At 43.1% G+C, this 21,427-nt stretch overlaps 7 protein-coding genes across 9 annotated transcripts in view; 3 read left to right on the plus strand and 4 right to left on the minus strand.

The window, feature by feature from the left end:
- Nucleotides 1–42: 42 nt before the first annotated feature.
- On the minus strand, nt 43–9,367 carry Su(var)2-HP2 (heterochromatin protein Su(var)2-HP2). 2 transcript variants are annotated; one of them, XM_089471107.1, is made up of 10 exons: nt 9,018–9,367; nt 8,790–8,951; nt 8,571–8,726; nt 8,201–8,509; nt 7,990–8,145; nt 7,671–7,910; nt 4,441–7,593; nt 4,225–4,326; nt 724–4,166; nt 43–660 (listed from the first exon to the last, which is right to left on the minus strand). In XM_089471107.1, exons 1-10 carry the CDS (start codon nt 9,070–9,072, stop codon nt 280–282), a joined length of 8,157 nt encoding a protein of 2,718 aa, XP_089327233.1. In that variant the 5' UTR covers nt 9,073–9,367; the 3' UTR covers nt 43–279. The 2 variants fall into 2 exon arrangements, with proteins under 2 accessions (XP_089327233.1, XP_017867598.2); XM_018012109.2 differs by lacking the exons at nt 4,441–7,593; nt 7,671–7,910 and having other exon boundaries at nt 9,018–9,364.
- A 601-nt stretch (nt 9,368–9,968) lies between these two features.
- Nucleotides 9,969–11,015, plus strand: Sec61beta (Sec61 translocon subunit beta). Its single transcript, XM_018012118.2, has 3 exons — nt 9,969–10,129; nt 10,193–10,401; nt 10,491–11,015. Exons 1-3 carry the CDS (start codon nt 10,127–10,129, stop codon nt 10,576–10,578), a joined length of 300 nt encoding a protein of 99 aa, XP_017867607.1. The 5' UTR covers nt 9,969–10,126; the 3' UTR covers nt 10,579–11,015.
- Nucleotides 11,016–11,021: 6 nt separating this feature from the next.
- On the minus strand, nt 11,022–12,568 carry LOC108616707 (rRNA N(6)-adenosine-methyltransferase ZCCHC4). The gene is made up of 3 exons (XM_018012115.2): nt 12,144–12,568; nt 11,891–12,082; nt 11,022–11,831 (listed from the first exon to the last, which is right to left on the minus strand). The coding sequence occupies exons 1-3, from the start codon at nt 12,515–12,517 to the stop codon at nt 11,027–11,029; spliced, it is 1,371 nt and encodes a 456-aa protein (XP_017867604.1). The 5' UTR covers nt 12,518–12,568; the 3' UTR covers nt 11,022–11,026.
- A 31-nt stretch (nt 12,569–12,599) lies between these two features.
- P32 (complement C1q binding protein P32) lies at nt 12,600–13,939 on the plus strand. Its single transcript, XM_018012117.2, has 2 exons — nt 12,600–12,916; nt 13,070–13,939. The coding sequence occupies exons 1-2, from the start codon at nt 12,718–12,720 to the stop codon at nt 13,651–13,653; spliced, it is 783 nt and encodes a 260-aa protein (XP_017867606.1). The 5' UTR covers nt 12,600–12,717; the 3' UTR covers nt 13,654–13,939.
- Nucleotides 13,940–14,266: 327 nt separating this feature from the next.
- LOC108616710 (TP53-regulated inhibitor of apoptosis 1-like) lies at nt 14,267–15,064 on the minus strand. The gene is made up of 2 exons (XM_018012119.2): nt 14,806–15,064; nt 14,267–14,732 (listed from the first exon to the last, which is right to left on the minus strand). The coding sequence occupies exons 1-2, from the start codon at nt 14,950–14,952 to the stop codon at nt 14,604–14,606; spliced, it is 276 nt and encodes a 91-aa protein (XP_017867608.1). The 5' UTR covers nt 14,953–15,064; the 3' UTR covers nt 14,267–14,603.
- A 237-nt stretch (nt 15,065–15,301) lies between these two features.
- eIF3c (eukaryotic translation initiation factor 3 subunit c) lies at nt 15,302–18,797 on the minus strand. Its single transcript, XM_018012110.2, has 3 exons — nt 18,637–18,797; nt 18,271–18,390; nt 15,302–18,210 (listed from the first exon to the last, which is right to left on the minus strand). The coding sequence occupies exons 2-3, from the start codon at nt 18,361–18,363 to the stop codon at nt 15,562–15,564; spliced, it is 2,742 nt and encodes a 913-aa protein (XP_017867599.1). The 5' UTR covers nt 18,364–18,390; nt 18,637–18,797; the 3' UTR covers nt 15,302–15,561.
- Nucleotides 18,798–19,001: 204 nt separating this feature from the next.
- The window catches only part of CCHa1-R (CCHamide-1 receptor), a 33,895-nt gene continuing 31,469 nt past the window's right edge, over nt 19,002–21,427 (plus strand). Inside the window, exon 1 of one of the 2 annotated variants that reach the window (XM_018012112.2) lies at nt 19,002–19,823. The gene's annotated coding sequence lies outside the window, so the exon portion shown is untranslated. The remainder of the gene's footprint in view (nt 19,824–21,427) is intronic. The other variant, XM_018012113.2, reaches the window with a different exon arrangement.

Genomic DNA, 21,427 nt, shown 5'->3' on the forward strand with positions numbered 1-21,427 from the left:
ACGCTTTTTCACTCGATGCTGATACAATGATAGCTGCGAAAATTGTTAACATATGCGCTCACTTAGCGATTTTTTTTTATTATTTTTTAAAAAACTAGCAGTATAGGCAAAGGTGGAAATTTAACAAGCCTTTTGCAGCCCGAAATTAATGTTTTACATATGTTGATTTGTATTCTAAATATGGGCTTCATCATCTTACTTTTGGTAAAGTAGCTTAAAATACTTTTCATACTTTAGGTGTATTTATAATTACGCATTTTCTTAATATATTTGTATGAATTAAGTTAATGTTTCTGCATCTTCAAGCTCACCCTTGATGTCGGCAGCAGCAGTTTCTACTGTACCAATTGCATCGGGCAATATGCACTCCTCCTGCTGCGACATCAACTGATTTACAATAAACAGATTAGTACGATTTATGTTGTCCTCGGCTAACGCTGCCTGTGGCACCGCTCCCAGCTGGGGCATTCCATTGACGATGCCCACGGGCGCCGCTTTGTCCGCTGTGCCGACAGCTTTTCTGGCTGACGCCGCCGTGGAACGCCCTGCATAGGTCTTTTGCGCTGGCGATGGATTAAAGGGAATCATGGTACCGGACCCTACTCTCTTTGCCACGCGCGTAGGCACTACTGTAGGTGACACCAAGTTGACGCTTGCTACCTGTAATTGGATTATTGGATATTAGTGTTATATACAAGGATTATTTAGAGAACTTCGGCTCACCTTGCCGCTGGCTGCACTTGGACGTCCACGTTGCTGTGTTGCTGCTCCTGCTGCGGGTGATGATGCTCCTGATCCAGCTGCTGTTGAGGATGGTGTCACTTTGACGAATGTGCCGCGTGATGACTTCATGGACATATTTGGAGTTTTATACTGATAGCCAATAATCTTATTACTTGCATCGTAAACAGGCGTGCTGCTCGAGGCTCCCAGCGGTGAACTAGCAGTAAGAGCAGGAGAGCCAGCAGGAGCTGCAGCAGCAGCACCTGCCGCTCTGGAGTTGGATGTGCTGGCTGCTGCTGGCGATTGCTGCTGCTGCTGACGTTGTTCGAGATTCCTAGCATTGGCGCTGTTGACTGCATACAAGCAATATGAATAGCTCTCCAACAGTTTGATGGCCATCTCCACATCAACCGGCAGCAGCGCGCTCGTCTTCACAATATTCTCGATGACCTGTTTCCGTTCCAATACACTCATCACTGCAGCTCGTCGGGATAGGCCCTGCAGCACATGATCGAAGAGCTGCACACGAGATTGCAGATCCGTGCGCATCTTGTCAGTGGGACAAATCGGCGGCAACTGCAGCATGCCCCTTGATGGTAATGATTTCTTCGCTGATCTGATTGCAGTTAAGGGCGGAGGCGAGGAAAGTATCTTCGGTGATGCAGCTGCATTAGCAGCAGGAGGTGTAGCATTTGCCGGCGGCGGATTCTTGGCCAAAGTTGTATTCTGTGGAGGTAGCTGCTGGGCAACCGTCTCTCCATGGCTCATGGTTGGCGGCGCACTGCTCGCCACTGCTGGCACTGGGGGCGTGGCCACGGCAGCTGTCGCCGCTGGCAACACCGTTGGTATGGCACTGGTGGTTGCGGCATCCCTCGCCGCCGCCAGCTGCTCCAGCTTGGCGCGCACCTTTGGCGGTATGTTCTTGTCCTGCCGCGAGATAATCTTTGTCGATATGACCATATACTGGGGCAACTCTAGCACCGGCACCTCCGCTTTCGAGTGCAGCCGCGTCGGATCAATGGCCTGCATCGGCCCGTCCAGGTTCGGGCAACAAAAGTCCAGTCCAACTTGGCTGTAGGAGCGCTGATAGCGTGATGGATACAAAAACGAAAACATTTTCGTTGTGCCGAACGTATTCTGATCGCTGATGACATTCGCTGGAGGTATTGAGCTGGTGGTACTGCTGGTGCCGCTGGTGTTAGCGGGGGCGGGGGCGTGGGCAGGGGTAGGGGCAGGGGCAGGGGCGAGTGCGATGGCGGTGTTGGCATGACTGCTGATAGTGTTGCTCGCACTGCTAGCCATATTCATTCCCGGCTGCGCCATCGCTGCTGGCTCCACTCTGGTGGGGGTCTGGCTGCTTGACATACTTGCCGCAACTTGAGCTATGGATGGCACTGGAACATCAATTTCCAAGTGCAGCGCTGGTGCTGCGGCTGCACTGTTGATGGATTGTGGTTCCTCCTCCATTTCGGGCAGCTCCGGCTTCACTTCCAGCACTGGAAGAGGCACTGGAAGCGGCACAGAGTTGATAATTGGTATTTTCACTTGTGGCCTACGCGCAGCCGGCTGGGATTTGCTGATGAGAGGCTCTGCTTGCTTTGGAGCTGCACTTGTTGTTGCAGTTGTGGCACTAGGCGGCGCTGCAGCTGTCGCAGGCTCCAAGCGCTGGGCGGCTTGCTCTGCTTGCTTCAGGCTCTTGAGCCAATTGGGTATCACGGATCGATTGAGACGCACTCGCAACTTGCGCAGCTTTGGCGGCAAGGGCTGAGGCGGAAGCTGCAAATCCTTGTCCTTCTGCACTAGCTTTACCGGCATTATTGGTACTAGAGGCGGTAGTGGCCGTACTGCTTGTCGTTCAACAGTTGCCATTGGCTCGGCAATTGATGTCCGACTAGCAGTAAGGGCAGCCGCTGTGATACGCACTGGGAACGCAACTGCTGTCTCTGACATCGCTGGCTGTTCCTTTAAGCGTTTCGCTCCGCCTGCGAGAGACTTGGCCGGAGGCTTGCGCTTCCGCGACTGTGTAACTTTCGCCGCCTCAGAGCACTCAGCCTGACCCCGACTCTGCGCCTGCGCCTCGGCTTTGGTCTGTTTTAGACTCTTGCGCGCTTGTCGTTGTGGCTTTGAGGCCAGTGGGACGAGTGGGGGCATTGTGAGTGGCTGTCGCTCGTTGGAGGGATTGCGTTGTGTTGACGGTGTGGGCGTGGCAGCCAAAGAGCGGGCATGGCTGCAGGCGCGTGTCATCGGAGTCACAGTTTTCGTCTGTTTTGTCACGCGCGACGTGCGCTTCTTACGCTCAGTCGACGAATCCCGCGATTCCGACGGGCCTTTTGTTGCCAATGGCATAGATTCTGATGATGCTGGTTCTCTTGCCTCTGCCACCGCTAGTACTTCCTTGGATTTGGATTTGGATTTTCTAAGCGATTTCTGGCCCGTAGACTTTCGCGAATCCTTTTTCTGCGTGTCCTGAGCTTCGACTAATTCTTCGGCAGCTACAGATTCGCTCGCCTCGTTGCTCTCGCTGGTGCCTGCTGCTTCTACCGGAGCTGCAGATATTTCGTTAGTGTGTGTGTCCAGCTTTTTCGCATGGGTTTGTGGTAAGGATTTTCTGTTAACTATTGGACTAACAATCGCAGCTGGTTTTGTTGGCTCTTTAGCTTTCGCCATTTCACTTGCTTCTTCTGTTGGCTTTGGACTCTTCTTGGCTGCGCTGGAAGTTGCTTTGCCTGCTATTCGAGATAAAGGTGTTTTTGGAGTTCGCTTATCTGTTTCCGATTTACGGGCTTTCATCTTTTTGCCAGCCTCAGCAGACTGCACAGGCAAATTTGGTGTGATAGGTGAGGCTACAGATTGTTTTGCTATTGGAGATGATTCCTCCTTCTTGGCTGCCGCACTAAGCGACATCAGCTTCTTTGCCGTCTCGGCCTGAGTCATTGTCTTCTTGGGCGGCGAACTCGTCTGACTGTTAGGATCAGGCAGCAATGAAACGGATATGTTGATGCCAACAGCAGGAGATGCTGGCGTTTCCACCTTTTTGAACGGTTCCGTCGTATTTGTTATTGCCGTTTTCGTTATTATTACTGTGTTATTGATGGACATGGAGTCATCGTCGCTCAATAATGTTGATAAACTAGATTTAATTGGCGGCGTCTTGTTCACTTCATCGTTTTTGCTCAGCTTTGTCGCTGTTAACGTTTTTCCCAAATGGCTGACTCCTGGTGTGGATGGTTTAATCGGGGATCTCATGTTGACAGCTAACATATGCTTGCCGCTGGCCTTGCCTCCTGGCTCCTCCATAGCCTCATTTGTCGAAGAGAGCGATTCCTGTGTGTCTAATTGACTTTTACTATTGTCCTCCAAAGAACTCTGCATTACTGCCAATTTTCGACGCTTTTGCTTGGGCTGATCACCCACTTTGATGGGCCTTCCTAGACGTCGTACTACTGTGAAAGGATTAGTTTTATTAATTTTGATATTATTATATATATACAAGATACTTACCCCCATTACCACTAGATAGGTCGGATTTGGGTAGTGCTGGTGGCGCCATCGCAATGCTGCGACTCGCATGTTTCGCTTGCAACATTTGTTTGCGCTTAGCGGCTGATGAAAAAAAAACAAGAGATTAGAAGAAAAACGAAAATTGAACATTAGAGATCGAGCTACAAAATGAAATGGGAAAAGTTTAAAGTTTATATTATTGGAATAGCTATTAACCATCTGGTTCAGAGGCATCCATCTGATTGGAGCTCCCAGTATCGGTACACTCCTCCTCATCGACATGCTCCATGACACCTGTTGTTTCCGTTGCGCATAATTGATCAATGTTAACTGTAGCCTGTTGCTGCTCATCCGCTGATTGTTCCATGGGTTCAGAAGCTGTCTGCTCCGATGGCTGATGCTGCTGTTCGTTGGGAGTCGCCAGCTGAGAAGACGCCTCTTGCTCTGGTTGTTGTGATATCGCCATATCAAGTTGACGCTCTTCAGCAACTATCTTCTCCCCCTCAACAGCGTCATCCTTCTCATTGTGCTGCTGCTTCATGCTAGCCGCCTCCTGGTCAGTTAGCTTATCCTTAGCATCCCTTGGAACTGAGTCCTCTTCACTAATTTTGGTATCGGCTGCAGCTGGATCTTTTTGCTGATCTACTGTAATCTGTGTTGAGTTTTCTGCTTGATCATTGAGATTTAGTTGATCCTCTCCAGTGATTTTTTCTGGTAGGCTCTTCAATGGCTCTCTCTCGGTCGCTTTATCTCCTACATCATGGCAAACTGATTGATCTGATGGATATGTGGGATCTTCCAACTCATCGTCTGCATGCTCAACATTTTCAAGTTGGCCAAAATTGATTTTAGAGCGTGGCACTGGTTTCTTAATTAGAATGCGAAGCTTACGACATGAACTGTTCGAGGAGCAAGTGCTGGGTGTACTCTGATCACAAGCCTGATTACCTTTTTCAATTGCATATCGAATATCATTGCATACAGTTGGATGTTCTGATTGATCCGTAGCAACGGCTTTCTCAACTGCATCATCATTAATGTTTTGACTGGTTTCACTTATATTTAAGTTGGGAATCTCATTCTCTTGCTTCTCTATAGGCAATTCGCTGCAGGTTGCAGTGTTATCCGATTTCGTTTCTGGTTTGTCATTAGTCTGCTCTTTCTTTGGAGTCTCAGATGATTTAGTTTCCTTAATCCTAGTCTTTCTCGACTTTGGAGGAATGGGCGTACCCACCCTGGAGCGCGTGGATCGGGCACGACTTCCTGCTCTCTCGTGTTGTCTTTCAGTTCCTGCTGCCTGCAGGAGATCTCTTAATCCACGAGGTACTGCAGCACGCTGTTTAGCTACGACCGACTCCTCGCACAAGTTTTCCTGCTTATTGACTACAATATCCAAATCAAGAGATTTGTATAAATCATTTTGATCTTCAGTAGTATTAATGGATGGAATTGAAGGGGTATCTGGAATATTTGGTTGCTGCTCGCTATAAGTTGAATTCTCATTTAAATCCAATGTTGTAAGTAGCTCGAGATCGGACAATGTTTGAGTTAATGCTGCCTCCCTTGAGGATTCTATAGTCTTACCATCTATTCTAATGTGAGTATCTGAAGATGTGGGAGTATCAATATCTTTTTCTGAATTCTGTTTAATATCAATTGTCTTTGCTTCATTCGAATCACCATCGGATGGAAGTGATACAGATTCCATCATTGCGGCCAAATTTGATTCGATAGTCTCCATCTGCCTGGGTGGCGAGATTTCGATTTTAGGCTTAGACTTTGCACTCCGCGATTTCCTATGCGTTGTGGAATTGTCTTTAGCTTTAGCTGTTGTTGATTTGGAGCTGTGTGACGGTCTGACCTTCGCAGACTTTTTATGACTTAAGTTTTCTGAACTTGGGTCCACAATATTAATATCTTTGGATATTTTTGGGGGTTTAGCGCTTGAATGAGATTTAGATTTTTCTTTATCAGCCTTTTGAGTTCCTCCAGCTGGTGACTTTTCTGTCACCCGAGGACTACTGCGCCGTGGTGCAGGTGCGGCAGTTCCAGAGGAATCAGCATCACTTCTACGCGATCGTCTGGCATTACGACTTTCGCTTCTTCTCGATGTGTTTTCCGAGCGACGTTTCTTCTTGACTAAATCCACGTTTGAATTTGACCTTAGTTGTTTATCAACGTCATCTGCGGTCACTTCCTTATCACTTTTCTCACTATATGCCTCAGGATTCATTATTTCAGTTGCGTCTTTATCAACTTTTTCCATTTTGTCATCATCCGGTCTATCAGTTTCCTGCTCGTTATCTTTTTTGTCTACAACCGAATTTATTTTGTTGTCATCTGGGATTTCAATGTCATCTCGAGAGTCTTGGCCTACTTTTCCTTGATTGTCTATATCAATTTCCTTAATTTTCGGAGCACTCAGCTTTTTTATACTTTCATTTGCTTCTTCTTTACTCAAGGTTGCAGTTTGCTTTTCCCCTTCGTTTCCATACAGTTTCGCATTATTTAGCGCACCGTCTATATTCAGACACATCCCTGCACTTGTCCGTTTTGAGTTATCTTTTTCATGATCAGCCACCATTTGAGTAGCTTTAAATTCAATTTTATTGCCTTCGCTTGAAGCAGAAGTTGAATCAATATTTGTTTCTATGATTTTTGCTTTGTCATTTATTTTCAACTCGTGCTGCGCTTCCTTCAAAGTCTCGTTCGAAGACTTTGATTCAGAGATCGTGCACCCAGAGTTTACTTTTTTCTCTACACTGACAGTTAGATTGGGATTTTGTGACAGATTAGGCTTAGCTGGCTCCGCTTTGTTCTTTTTCGGTCGACCACGCCCACGTTTTACTACCTTCTCCTGTTGGGGTTTCGTTTCATTTTCTACTTTTGGCTCTTGCTCTTTAGGTGCTTCCACAAGATTTTTCGGTGACGATGATGGTTCATTCGTGAGTTGTCTCTCTGTGGTTGCAGCCCTGTTCTTTGGTTGTCTTTCCAGATCACGTTTCGGGAAGCCACCACAACTTTTGACCCGACGAAGTGTGTGCATTAACGGATATTTCTCATCCAACTTTTCGTTAGAGTAGGTAAGTTTGCGTATATGGCTTTTGGAGAGCGACGACCTAACTGTTGGCTGAGTCACTTTCTTTGAAGAAGATAAGCTGCGCGTCTTGGAAACAGAACGACGTTCGAACTCCTTGGAGCGCTCAGCATCAATACTAATGATTTCCTCGGCAAGATTGAGACTTAAACGTTCTACTGTTTCGTAGGTTAAGTTAACATCAACATAATCAGCTGGAGATACATTGTCCATCTCATTGCAGTAGTTCGCTTGAGCTTTACTGCTTGAGGGACTGTCAAGTTGCTTCTCGGCTGTAAAAATTGAAGCGAAATAAGTGAAACATATGAAATATGCAAACAAATAATATAAAGAATTAGAAAAAACTTACCCTTTTCCTGCACCTGATCAATTTGATCCGGATCTTGATCTTTTTGTGCTAGTGTATTGGACTGTTTCTCGTGGGAGTGCGATTTCTTTGCAGTGCTTGTATATTTATGCTTAGATGGTGGCGTTTCGGCACTACTTAGATTATTTAGATACACCTGAAGACGGTCATTTTGGGCATTTGGTGTTTGTTGCTTCTGCTGCTTCAGGCTCTCGTCTTCGGAAACAACAGGTGTCACAGTGTCTACACGGTTTGTTTTACGCACATTATAAATATAATCAGAGGGTTGGCAGTATCAACTAGTTGTGTAACTCCGACTTACCCGCCAATGATGTCACCGTACTGCTATCCGTTGATATATCAATAACTTGCTTCGATACCTCGCCATCATCATCATCTGTATCGCCATAGCCATAGAAATCGGATTCGTATTCATAAGATGAATCACTGTCTGTATTGTCAGAGAATTCTCGCAAATCTGCAATTTACACACAGTTAGTCCAAAAGCCAGACTGTAATTATAAAATACCTACTTAGAGGATCCTCTTTGGGTTCGTGTTTGGGTGGTTTCAAGTCTGGTTTCTTAGCTTTTATAATGGTTACAGCTTTCTTTTTGTGCACCATGGGCGGGTTTGAAGAGCTACTGCTGCTGCTTCTGTCATTAGGCCTCATTTCATGCTTAAAGCTTTCTGGATTATTGCGCTTTGTTGCAGATAATTGGGACTTATTATTTGTAATTTTGGACCTGTCCATGCCGTTATGACTTAGAGTCTTTCTTGCTGCTGCCTGCGACGATGTTGATTTTGATAGCGATTTGTGGGTTGGGCCCATTAATGCATCACCTAATTAAGAAAACAAGTTTTAAACGAGTGTTCTCTATTACTTACAAAAAAAATCACTTACCCAAATCATCAATTGAATCATATGAATCGAGCCGATCACGTCTTGTGCCTTTGCCTTTGCTGCTTTGTCGATTGTACAATGCAGCCAGAGCATCGCTACAGTCGCTCGATGAAGAGCTCACCCGACGCCGAGGACTACCCTTCGCATTTGGACCGCCTAAATACACAAGCAGCAACTTAGCAGAAATTAACTTTATTGGCTTTCATATGAGACTCTTACTTTCAGTTATTAACTCGTCGTCAAGAAATTTACCATCAAATAGTTTCTGAAAAATATCTGGATCTATGGACGATGAATCGCTCGAATCGGACGATATACGTCTGTTGATAGGCGCTCGAATCAACGTTTGCTGTATGCGTCCTTCGCTGGTTGTTTTGATGCCTGACAAACAAAACGTATTTCAGCGAGTCGTAGATAGGGCAGCATATTCTCAAATATTACACTCACCTGGTAGAACTAAGTCTTTGTATTCGTCTAGATATTCTATTTCTATATCGTCCATTTTCACAAAACTATTTTCTCAGCATATATTTGGTTTTTTTCTTTCTCTTTATTTATTTTTTTTTTCTTTGCTTTTGCGATGTAGCGATTGCATTTACTCTTCAAGAATATGTTTGTCACTATCGGATTGTGGTGTACATTTGCGCACCATAGCAACGATGCAGCAAAATGTCACGCCGTTCGTGCAAACCAGTAAGATATTACAAACACACAGCGCTAAATATTAAAATTAATATTGTTTTACCATTACAAAAACTACTTAGAGATGTACAAAAAAGAGTATGTGTATGCTTCTATTGATATCGATACCTAATCGATAAAAAGACAATGCGATGAAAATCAACTGGTAAAGAATCAATAATTTTAAATATTTATTTATTATAATTATTATACACAGGGTTCTATGCTAATTATATGATAATAATTTATTAAATACGTATTTATTAAATAAATAGCAGATTCAAAAACTCATGCTGTTCTGGAGCATTTGAATTCCAACCGAATCAACATTAAAGACTGTATCTCTTTCAACTATATTTATATTTTAAATTATTGCGCAGCCAACATATATACAATTAGAATTTGAAACTTAAATATTCTATAATACTTTACTTATATTTTATAAATCAATAAAATCATATCTTATATTAACATCACCAAAGGAAATAAAAGTAAAATAATATGTCTGCTCTAGCTTCTTGTACAACATTTCAACAGATAAAAGTAAGATAGTTGTGATTAATAGTATCGATAGCATATGTCATCACAGCTAGCAATTAGCTGGCGCTGTCTGTACTCGGTAAATTGATTTACCTGGAAAAGCCGCCATAAAATTGTTTTGATATTCATTGTAATCGAAATTTTGTGAAAACTTATCGAGTATTTGCTGTCAAAGTTACGTTTACGGGTGAATGCCAGGTGACGTGGAACACGAAACTGACACGAGCAGACGTCAAACTGATTTCAGCGCTTTCAACACTTTTCCAGGTCAGCACGCAGCAATCACGGACTTAGTGTGCATTTGCCTTTAATTACAATTAAACACATAAATTAGAATGGTAAGTGAAAACTGTAATTAAATCTTAAAGTAAATACTAAACAGCTGGTGTCGATTGTTATAGCCTGCTCCTGCAAGTTCGACGTCCGTTGGTAGCGGTTCACGCTCGCCCAGCAAATTGTCGGCGCCACGTAGCGCTGGTGCTGGTGGTGGTAGCACCTTGAAGCAGCGAAAGACAACAACAACAACAGCGGCCAGAAGTCGTGCTCCTGGCGGAGCAGGCACTGGTGGTATGTGGCGTTTCTACACAGACGATTCACCCGGCATTAAAGTGTAAGCGAAACTGCTCCTCAACTAAATTCATGACGTTCACCAATACCGAATTGTTTACTTGATGCATTCCCTTGTGTTTTTTTTTACAGTGGTCCAGTTCCAGTTCTGGTTATGTCGTTGCTGTTCATCGCCTCTGTCTTCATGCTGCACATTTGGGGAAAATACAACCGTTCTTAGACAGTTCATTTTAGAAAATAAATACTTTCACCTCAACGGACGCGCGCCGCGACCCAATTGTCGACGTCATCAGATTTCAAGCAAACTGTTGCCAAAACATTAACATCAACAACAAAAACAACAATCAAACAGTCGCATTCCGTTGGTTGAGGCATTAGTGTTTTCCACTTGAAATTAATTATTGTCTAAGCTTAAGTTACCCGTCGTTAATTGATGAACTACTAAATTGTAAACATAATTTGTCAAAATTTTCTATTTACTTTGCTGCAAATTTCGTTGAATTTGGAATTTGTAGCAGATTATCCATTCCACAATTTATGGTGGTCATGTTCATGTGCATTACTCTCGCGCTTTTGTCATTGACGCAGTTCAATAGTTTAATTACAAAAAAGTGTTAAGATCAAATGAATTTGGTATTAAACAAGAAAAAATAAGAAGCGATATTTTTCTATGATTTAGGAAGTTTGCGCATTTTGGCTTTATTTCGTTTTAATATCGACTTTCGATCTCGTGCTTTTGTCAAAATTTGTCCCATAAATTCGAATTCCTTGAAGTAACTGCAGCGCCGTGAGCAGTTCCTTTCACGATGACTCTGCGCTCCACAAATAAGGCAACAATCCCGCTGAGACTGCCGTCGTTTGCTCTGGCGTGAGAGCTTCGACCAGATTTGGCAGTTACTCTCAATGTGGCCCCGTTGGCCACATAACCAGCAGTGCTGCATGGACTGATACAGTGCACAGTCGTGTCCAACACGTTGACAGCACCGGCGACAGTTCGAGCAGTGGACATAATTCGGTTTCACACACATATCGCAGAGCTGACAGTGCCGATAGGTTTGGCCATTCTGCGAGCAGCAATTCCGGCAGCGATCGCAGTGCACATTCTCTATGGCCGTGTCACGTTGACATCTATCACAATATTTGTATCCTTCGGCAAGCGGCAGGCGCAACAGCTCAAGCGGTATATTGGTAAAGACACGCACTGGCGACCCATAGGAACGCTTGGAGTTGCCCACATTCGTATATCGACTATGATTCGTATAATTTAGCTTATAGTCGCACATTTGCAGCTCGGGCATATCCTGCCTTATATAGTTTGCCATGTAGTATGGATACACCCAAAATATCGACAGCGGCGTGGCGGGCAGCTGATTGAGGCGATTATGGAGACGCATCAGAGATCGTAGCGTGTGGGCAATTAGTTCGGTTCTACAGCCAAATGGTGGATCCGTGACAATTAACACGCGTTCATCCCTAAAATGCTAAGGGAATTAGCATTCTATTTCTAACTCTTAATTCCATTAAATAAATACTTATTGCATTTCAGGAATCTCTCAAACGGCTCTCGCTGGTAGAAAAAGTGATTGTTGCACATGTTGTATAGACAGAATTCCTGAGGGCTTAGGTATTTACTAAAACGCTCATCAAAGTCAAGCAAAAAACTTTGTATTTTATGGATACGCAGATGAAAGTGGAGGCGTGGCGCGCCCATACAGACCACCTTACTAAAAAAAAAAACAGAGGTAAGAGCATATTTCAAATAAAATCTGATATATTAGAACTTACTCGATTTTCAGCAAGCGACACTGATCTGCAAAGAATTTGAGGGCTTGCTGATCGAAAAAGTACTGGGCATGCACATCGTCCTGCGATAACGCTTTCAGGTGACTTGTGGGATCGGGATCTGCATCGTTCTGTTGCTGGGGATAGGCGCGTATATCTGGCACTTGTTTCTGTGGGTTACCTTTCCATTTTTCGTAATCCATGCGAAAGGAGCAAAGCTTAGGATTACGGTATGCGGAACAGGCATAGAAACCATAGCTGGGTTGTTGACTTTGGCGATAAAAGAGCACTGTGGGTCCATGCGGGCAACAGGGATGCTGATCTGTGTCATCTTCCTCAACTTGAAGAAGCAGCTTTTCATTGATGTTTTCATCCATTTGATCGAACGTACCAACTACTAGCACGGCGTTGCCACCTCATTTAAAAAGAAAAACCATATTTTATGTAAATTGTATATCGATTTATTATTAAAGTATATCGCTATCGGCATATGTAAGACCATTGCAAGTTGCAACACGGAAGCGGCAGCACATTTTTCCAATTATTATCATAATAAATTGATATCTTATATAACAAGATGAACAGCTTGAAGACAGCAACATTGCGATTTGCCAATTTGGCCACCGCAACAGCTGGTGCATTGGGCAAACGCGATTTTACCCGCAGCCTGTGGCACATGACCAAAAAGCCGGCGGTGGGTGGTGACCACGTTACTGTGTTAAATGTGCATAAGCCCAGCATCAATTGCACTTGTGGCTGCAATGTGCACACTAAAGGTGAGCATTTCATTAAAGAAAGCATGTCCCGTGTTCATAACAAATTGGCGCATGTTTCTCCATGGTTACATAACCTCACAAACGTGCAGCTAACGACATCCAAAAAGATATTTTGAAATTGAAGTTAAATCAACAGTTTGTCTATATCCACAGGTGAACGTGAACTGGTCGAGTTCCTTACCGAGGAGATTATTGCTGAGCGCAAGGTGCAAAAGGGCAAGACTGTGCCCAGCACACTGGAAGGCTTCAGCGTGAAACTCAGTGGCGCCGATGTCGAGCTGACCAAGGAAACCGACAAGGAAAAGGTCGTCATTAGCTTCAATGTGAACCACACTGTTGACAGCGAACAGGAACCAGAAATTAATCCCAATGCCGACAAACCAGAATTGGGTGAAATGCGTAGCAAGCCACAGTTTGAAGTGGACATCATTAAGGGCAACACTACCCTATCCTTTACTTGCTCCTACTTGGAAGGCGAGGCACAGGAGGGTGAATATAACGATGTATTTTCTATCGATGAAATGTCGATCTTTGAAGGCGAATGGAACGACAAAGTGTATGCAGTTGCTGGAGATGTGCTCGATGGCTATTTGTATGATTTGTTGATGAACATTCTGGAAGAGAAAGGAATTAGCAATGAATTTGCCGAGAAACTCTCCGACCTAGCCACCGCTCACGAGCACACCTCTTATATTGGGTTGCTGGAGAAACTTTCCAAGTTCACGGCTGGCAAATAATTATTGAATGTTCATTTCTAAATTTAAGACGAAAAGTTGTGTAGTTTTTTAAGTTTTCACCAACATACATGCATAATTCGATAGTCTCCCGAGCTAAGAACATTTTACATTATTCGTGTTTTTAGTCGTATACTGTCGATTCTAATACTAGATTTTAAGCCAAAAGATTGTTAAACGCAAAACACAGGATTGTTTTTTGATAAATCAATTATAAGCATATGCAAATTAACTTTTTGAGCATATTCTTCAGCTTTTAATTGAGCAAAATACAACACGTTTCAACCAATGACTTTTATTTAATTTATAATATTAAAAAATAGGTTAATCCATTATGCAAATGGACTTCATATTTGTAGGCTGAGTGAACTTGACTTTGAGGCCTTGACCTGTGGGTAATAATTATTCGAATTCGTAATGAATCTCAGCCCATTGAAAAGAAGTGTGTGTGTTTACATGCCAACATGTGTTGCTGTAAATGTGTTGACATGGCTAATAAGAACAATAAGGTTCTACTATTAATGATTCTTTAGGTTACGTAAATAAATCCCGTTACTCTCGGTTTTAGCGATAGCTACATGTCTGACGTCACAGCATTAATATCGGGAAGTTTAAATTATTGAATATGATACAATTATTTATTGTTAAAAACGTTTTATAAAGACATACATACAATATATATTTACAAACTTTAACCGTAATGGTCACTTAATAAATCTAGCATGGTTTAAACTTAACATAATTTTAACGATTAATTTATATCATGCATCAATTTTAAGCACAATTATTGCTACGAGCATCATTATATACTTTTAGACTGTGGAACTGCGTTTATGCTTCCCAGTAAATGCATCTCTACGTCCGTGAGGCGTCGACTGGCTACTTATTGCATTACACTCCTTATCCGTATTGGCCGTCTCAGCATGATGGGGCTGTAAATCAAGCGACAGAGGTCAACTTTTATTTTGACTCCCCTGCGGCTTGCCGCTGCCGGTTGCACTGTTGTTGTTGTCGAATTCACTGGCCGTGGTGTAATCCGTTTCGATTTCACGTAATTCAATTTTCTGCTCACGCATGGCTCGCTGCGTAGGTGGGTGGTATGATGTTATCTGCATGTGCCTGCCCACAAGGGGTATTTATTCATTCAACACTCACCTTCACGCACTCCTGATAAACCTTGAAAATTGGTGCACATACGGAATCATCGGTTTCTCCTTTTAAAAATCGTTCGGAAAACCAGTTATTGAAACAGGCATCGTACTGCTTTTTTAACTCATTGCAATCGTCGCCTATGCTGTTCATGCTGTAGTGTATTCAAGTTTTAATTGATAATTTTCACTTGTTAAATAATAGTTCCAATAAAACGTGCGTCCACTGCAGAAACCTTGCCGATTACATATCGATATACATATTTCTGTATTTGAAAGCGATATTCTACCATTGATAGCGCATGGTACGCTGACCGCCGAAAGCTCAATAAGTTTGATGATAACAAGTAAAGACTTCAGTTAGCGCGCCTATTCAAATTTAATTACCAGAAAAATGTACAAGGCAAAGTCTTCTCTGATTTTATTAAATATAAAATGGCTCGATTTTTGTTCTTTTTTTCCTTCCGTTTTGTTTAGTTTATTTGAATCAAAGACTTGCGCACTTTAGATTTTAGTTCATACAAAATGCATTTATCAATTAGGTTTTAGGCATAATGAGCGTTATAACAAATTCACAGTACAGTATAATTGATAAGGACAAAATGGATACAGTGATTGGTTTGATGCTAATTTAAACGTAGACCTCCGATTTGGCGTTTCAACCAAATCGGAGGTCCGACCACAGTCAGCACAGTTCCATTTCCCTAGTCTCAGTATATGATCCATGGATTTGTTTAAAGGCTTCTTTTTCTACTTGGTGTGTCTACTCCTCTTCGATGGTCTGCACTTGTTGTTGCTGTTGCTGCTGTTGTTGTTTGTGGTGTCCACGCTGGTTCCGGTTGCGCTGATTGCGATTGTCGCGACGCTGGCCGCCCCAATTGCCGCCTTGGTTGTTCTGGTTGCGATTGTAGCCACGATCGCGATTACCCATGTTGCCACGCTGGAAGAAGTTGCCCTGCTTCATGTCGAACACCTTCTCGTTCACATCGACCAGATTGGTAACCTTATCAACGAACTGCATGGCCAGCGCTTGCAGGCGCGATGGCTCCGAACGATGCATCACCACCGTCTCGCTGGGATCGTCCAAGCTGGCCATCAGCTCCTCGTTGATGATCATCTTGCTGATGATCGAATGCACCTTCGGCAGGGGCAGTTCATACATTTGCGCCAGTGACGGTATGCTAATTGAGGTGTAAACATTGGAGTACGTGAACAGATAGGTGCGCAGCGACTCCTCCTTGATGAACTTGACAAGCATTTCACGGACACGCTCCGACTCATAGAACAGATCCCAGACCTTGGTGTTCATTTTCTTGTTCACAATGAAGTTGGCACAGGCCTGCCAGTTGCCACAGCGCATGGCCTTGGCGGCGGCGACGACATGTTCACGCATCGATTCCGGTGGACCCACCAGGGATTGGCGTTCCGAGGAGCGCAATTGTTGGTAAAACGTTTTGCTGATCATGCGACGACGTGCATCAAACTCGTGGGCAGCAATGTAAGGTATCTCAAGGAGCATAGCCGATACCAGATAGACGCACTCGAGCAGTTCCAGATTGATGTGCATATGGAATGGCATCTGGCGCTGTTTTTCGATCTTCTCCTGCTCGGCGGAACGTTCATGCTGTCGCTGAGGCAACAGTCCCTGGGCGAGTAATTCCTTAGGCTTGCCGGTGACCATCAGATCGACCAGGCAATGATGCGCATCCTTGATGTTCTCCTGACGGAAGGCGCACAGGCCCAGATTGGCCATCATGCGATTGTACAAGATGCGCGTCGACGGATCTGCAGCATCGATGTTGTCCTGCAAGTGCGACATCAAAACCAAATCACGCGCCTGGAACCAATTATCGTGCATCGCATGATGATAGATGTGCGCTAATATCGCACGCGTCCTTATGCGATCTGTATCATCCTTGGCATAGATGAACTTGCACAGTTTGTCCATCACTTCAACGGATGATGGTGCGGTGCCCGTTGCCGGTAGCTCGCCCCGTTTGCGTTTGAGCACATCGGGATCGAACTTGTAGTAAAGATGCTCGATCTTGCGCAGATAAATGCGACAACGTTCGTTATTGTTGCCACAACGCTCAAAGTATTGAACGACCAGCTCAATGGTCTTTACCACATTGATCTCGTCTTTAAGCCGGGACACGTAGTCGTTCGAGTGCGGATCGCACTCCTTCAGCAGCTTGGTGAACTCATCATCGAGACGCTCCACGGCAGCCAAAGGGCAACCGCGTATATAAAACGGCGCTGTTACATATTCCTCGTGCTCCTCGGCCACGCTCTCGTTCATGATGATGTCCGGATTTGCGAGCAGCAGCTTCATCATGCTCTGCATCACCTCGAGCAGCAGGGCCCAGTGCTCCAGCTTCATGGGCTCCGAAATCTTTTGATTGTAGTCGAAGATGGCCGAAATGATGTTGAAATGAATCTTCACACTAATTGGCGTGCCCAGAGCATGCTGCTCCGCGATGTCTCGCAGTTCAAACAGCAAATCAATTTGCAAACGGCGATCGGTGCGCTTCTTGCCGCGCGCCGACATTATCTCAATCAGTTTGGCCAGCACGAGAGGAATGTCGATTTCGGCATCCTTTTCGAACATCTTGGGCTTCTCAACGACATTGCCCTTGACGACCGTCTCCCATTCACCATCCTCGTCGTCTTCGGCACGCTTGCGCACCTTGTGCTTCTGCTCCTTGCGCTTGTCCTTGCGTTTGTCATCATCCTTGTCCTCCTTCTCGGTGGTACGCTTAAGGAAACGCTCACGCATATTCTGGTATAGATTCTCATCCTCTGACGATTCGGTCTCCGATTCGGTATCGGAATCCCAATCGATCGAATCATCCGAATCGTCCTCATCAGCAACCACTTTAGTTGGCGCCGATTTAGCAGCCTTCGGCAATTCAGCTAGTTTGCCGGTTCCGGCGCCAACGCCATCGTCGCTGTCAGCGCCAGCACGGTCGGCGTCGCTGTCATGCGGTTCACCCTCACCCTCCTCAACGTCACTCTCTTGATCGGGCGCTTCACGGAAACGTGCCAGGTCCTCCTCAAAATCTTTGATATACTTTCGCACCTTTTGGCGCAATGTGCCCAACGATTTGGCATTGTTTTTCGAGAGATTCTTGCGTCCTTCCCGATCCTCCCACACCTCATTGATGAAATCTTCGAGCTCGGCCAGGCAACGAATATAGAAGCGGGGCGTAATGCCATTCTCCTCCTTAGAGATGACGGGCAGGGCCTTCGTGTAGGCTCGCGTTAAATCCTCAAAACTGCTCAGCGTATTGGGAATATCCTTAATTTTCTTGTGGTTGCGTATCGTTTTAATGATGCTTGTTAGGTTCTCATAGCGCTTTTCCTTGGTGGAGCGCACGACACGCTTAACTTCCTCCTCGTCATCGCTAAATTGCTGCAGCAGAGAATATATTTGTTATTCAAATATTCTATATTAAATATTGATTCTACTTACGAAATTGGCCGCTTTATTGAAGTTGGATGCTTGAACTTCCTCTTCGCTGGATTCAGATTCCGAGTCGGAGCCGTTGGCAAAGAAACGTGACATGGTGTTTAATTCTGCTTATGCCGTGTTCTGCAACAAAAAAGACAAATTAATATTAGTACAATTTTTAACTGCCATTGACTTAGGTGTCATAGAGCGGTTGAGGTTAGGTTTGAGCGGCCAACATGGCGTTTGCCAAACATTGACAGTCACTTTTTGCACATAATTACAAATATAATTCAATGAACGCGAATTGCAATACTTGACAATCCATCGGCTTGATAATCCTCAACTTGCTTAATGTAACAATATACGTTGTATTTCATAAAAACTTACATTTATTACAGCAAAACGATGTCGTTCACAAGACATCAAAGAAAAGAGGAATAATAAAAGTTTTCTGTTATCGATAAGTGATACGTATGAATCGATGTGGTTTCACGATGTTTTTCATATTATTCAACACTGTTACTTTTGAATATTTATGTTAACAGAATTTATAATTTTTGATGATAAATAAATATTAATGTTTATTTTACTTAGAATAAAATAAATATTACAGAAAGAATTTCAAGAGGATAATTATGAGTGCCTTAAAAATGAAATGTGAGGTACATAAATAAAACTGTATTTATCAAGAAATTATGATATGGGCAGGCGCCACTTTTCATTAAATTTAAAATAAACAGTACCATCTGAGCCTAACAGTGTCACATTGAATCTATTTGTTTGCAAATTTAAAATGTTTGCCATCACAAATATAACTGTAAACGAAAGTGAAAAATAAGCAATAGGCAGAGAGAATCTCAACACTTTGGGCGTTAAATATAATATAGTTAACTTAAATATGTAATAAATACTTGCGCAGGCGCTTTCAAAAGCCGGCATTTGGCAGAAACACAACTGTTTACCCAACGCAGCACCGCCTGCTGCCAATCTTTGGTTTAACTGTGTGCCGAATGCTTATTGTCGGCCACAGCGACCGCCACGGCCACATCCACAGTCAAAATGTCGACGAGTTTGAGCGCGCCAACAAGTCGTCTGCGTTCGCTTGCCGTGAATAGTTCAGCAGCTGCCAAGTAGGCGGAAGCGACAATCTTTCGCATAGCGGGAAATTCAACCGTTGAAGTCAACTTCCGGCTGTGTTGTCTGTGCGAAACGTAGAAGTGATAAAAAGTCTAAATTTAAATAACAAAAACGAAAATTGAGCATATGCCATTCGCCAATTTACCGTTCCGCTTGAATTCGAGAAAGTGCAGACACGTTTCGGTGTATCAATATCCCAAATCACCCGTAAAACCAAAGGAAACACTAAGAAACAAAACGTAAATGTAAGCACAATATATAACAATCCAAAATTGATGCACATCTCTGTGTATGTTCAGCTGTGTCGTTCAAAGTGCTCCAAACGAAATTCAATAAATGACACGGTGAAAACCGCTAATTATTCATGATAGTTCGACGGTTTCAGGCAACTGACAGCCCGCAGATGCGCGAAAATTGATAGACGTTTTAATGTGAAGGTATGAAATAATATTATATGATTGATTTACTTTTCGTAAAAGCAGAAACTTTGATAATTTACACATATGTATGTATAGTATCCATGCAGTTCAAGTGACTTGATCATGCAACGAACTTTATTAAAATGAGATTTCTTTATTATAATTTTTCCTTCTAAAAAATGCGTTTATTTTAAAGTTTTTTCCCTCATTTTTGAGTTGATTTTATTTTCGTATAGTAGTTTATAATATTTTTACAATTTGAAAATTTGTTGCTTCATAAAAAAGTAAAAAGAAGAAAAATAAATATAATTAATAATAAAATAAAACTATAAATTTCTAATAAGTTTTAAAAATTAAAATTTCAATTTTATAATAATAAATTTTACCAAAATGAATAATAAATTTAAATATAAAAAATAAGTTAGTTAATATATAAAAAAACTATTAAAATTTGAATTCACTTAAAATTATTTATTATAAAATTATATTATAACCCAGAATATTCAAATACAATGCAATTTTTTTTCGCTGTTGGATTTTGCTTGGCAAACTTTCAGCTTAAATATTTATGTGAAAAGTCTCTCAAGCGAAGCCGTGGTCTAAAAATGAAGACCACAGTCTCCCATAACGCATCGCATCGCATCGCATCGGGAGCGACTGTAATGATTTATGAGTGGAGCACATAAACCAAAAATAAAACCATTCGAGTCTGTTTACCCATTTTCAATTCAGCTCAGTTTATCCGGCTGCCTTTGGGAAGAGGTGTGCCAAAACTTTTGAACTTTAAGGTTTAATGGAAGCGCTTGGCAGGATCTGAGGTTCGTTTGGCTGGTGTTGTTGGCTCTGCACTTGAACTTCGCGCATTGGCCACTTGGCATGTCCCACTTGACCCTGGGCGCTTCGTAAACTGCAACAGCAGCAATTGCAGTTGCAGCTGGCATTTGTTTAGCCCTTGGCTGCGGCGCATGGCCAAAACGTGTCCGGGGCCAAAAAACTATTAGCGTCCAAGTACCAGGACATTGGACATGGGACATGGGCACAGCTAATGGAAATGTTTATGGCGTCTGCTTAATTGTGGATCCATGTGCATGCTAAATGCTACGGGCCATTCAAATGCCATAACCGGGTCTCTATTCGCCCGTTGATCCAAATGCCACGGCTGCTGCTGCTGCTGCTGCTGCTGCCCAATCTAAATATATAAATCAGCTTCGAAAATTTGTTGTTTATAATTTGCCGACGCGACAGCGCTAAACACATAGCGGCCAGTACAAATAAACAATGTAGCTAAATCGTAAAAATCGCTCACCTGAATCATCTCAGCTCCATCTCTATGTACTATTGTCCATTGTCTATCTCGTGCCGTTGGCATCGTATCGAATTTTTGGACACATCTCTTGCTCATTCGGCACTGGCACAAGATCAAAAACAGAAATCTATAGAAACGTATGTCAGAGTCATTTGAATAGGCCAATTAGAGAGATACCCTGTACTAAGTATATACTTATACTATATATGTATATAAATTGCTGTGGATCAGAGTTAGAATATATATTATATAATTTTAAAATAATATTTTCGGTATTTTTATTACGAGGAAAATATATCTTTATACTCATTTTAAA

The sequence above is a fragment of the Drosophila arizonae genome, chromosome 5 (assembly GCF_054131065.1).
Source record: "Drosophila arizonae isolate 15081-1271.41 chromosome 5, UAZ_ARI_1.0, whole genome shotgun sequence".
NCBI classification, from domain to species: Eukaryota; Metazoa; Arthropoda; class Insecta; order Diptera; family Drosophilidae; genus Drosophila; species Drosophila arizonae.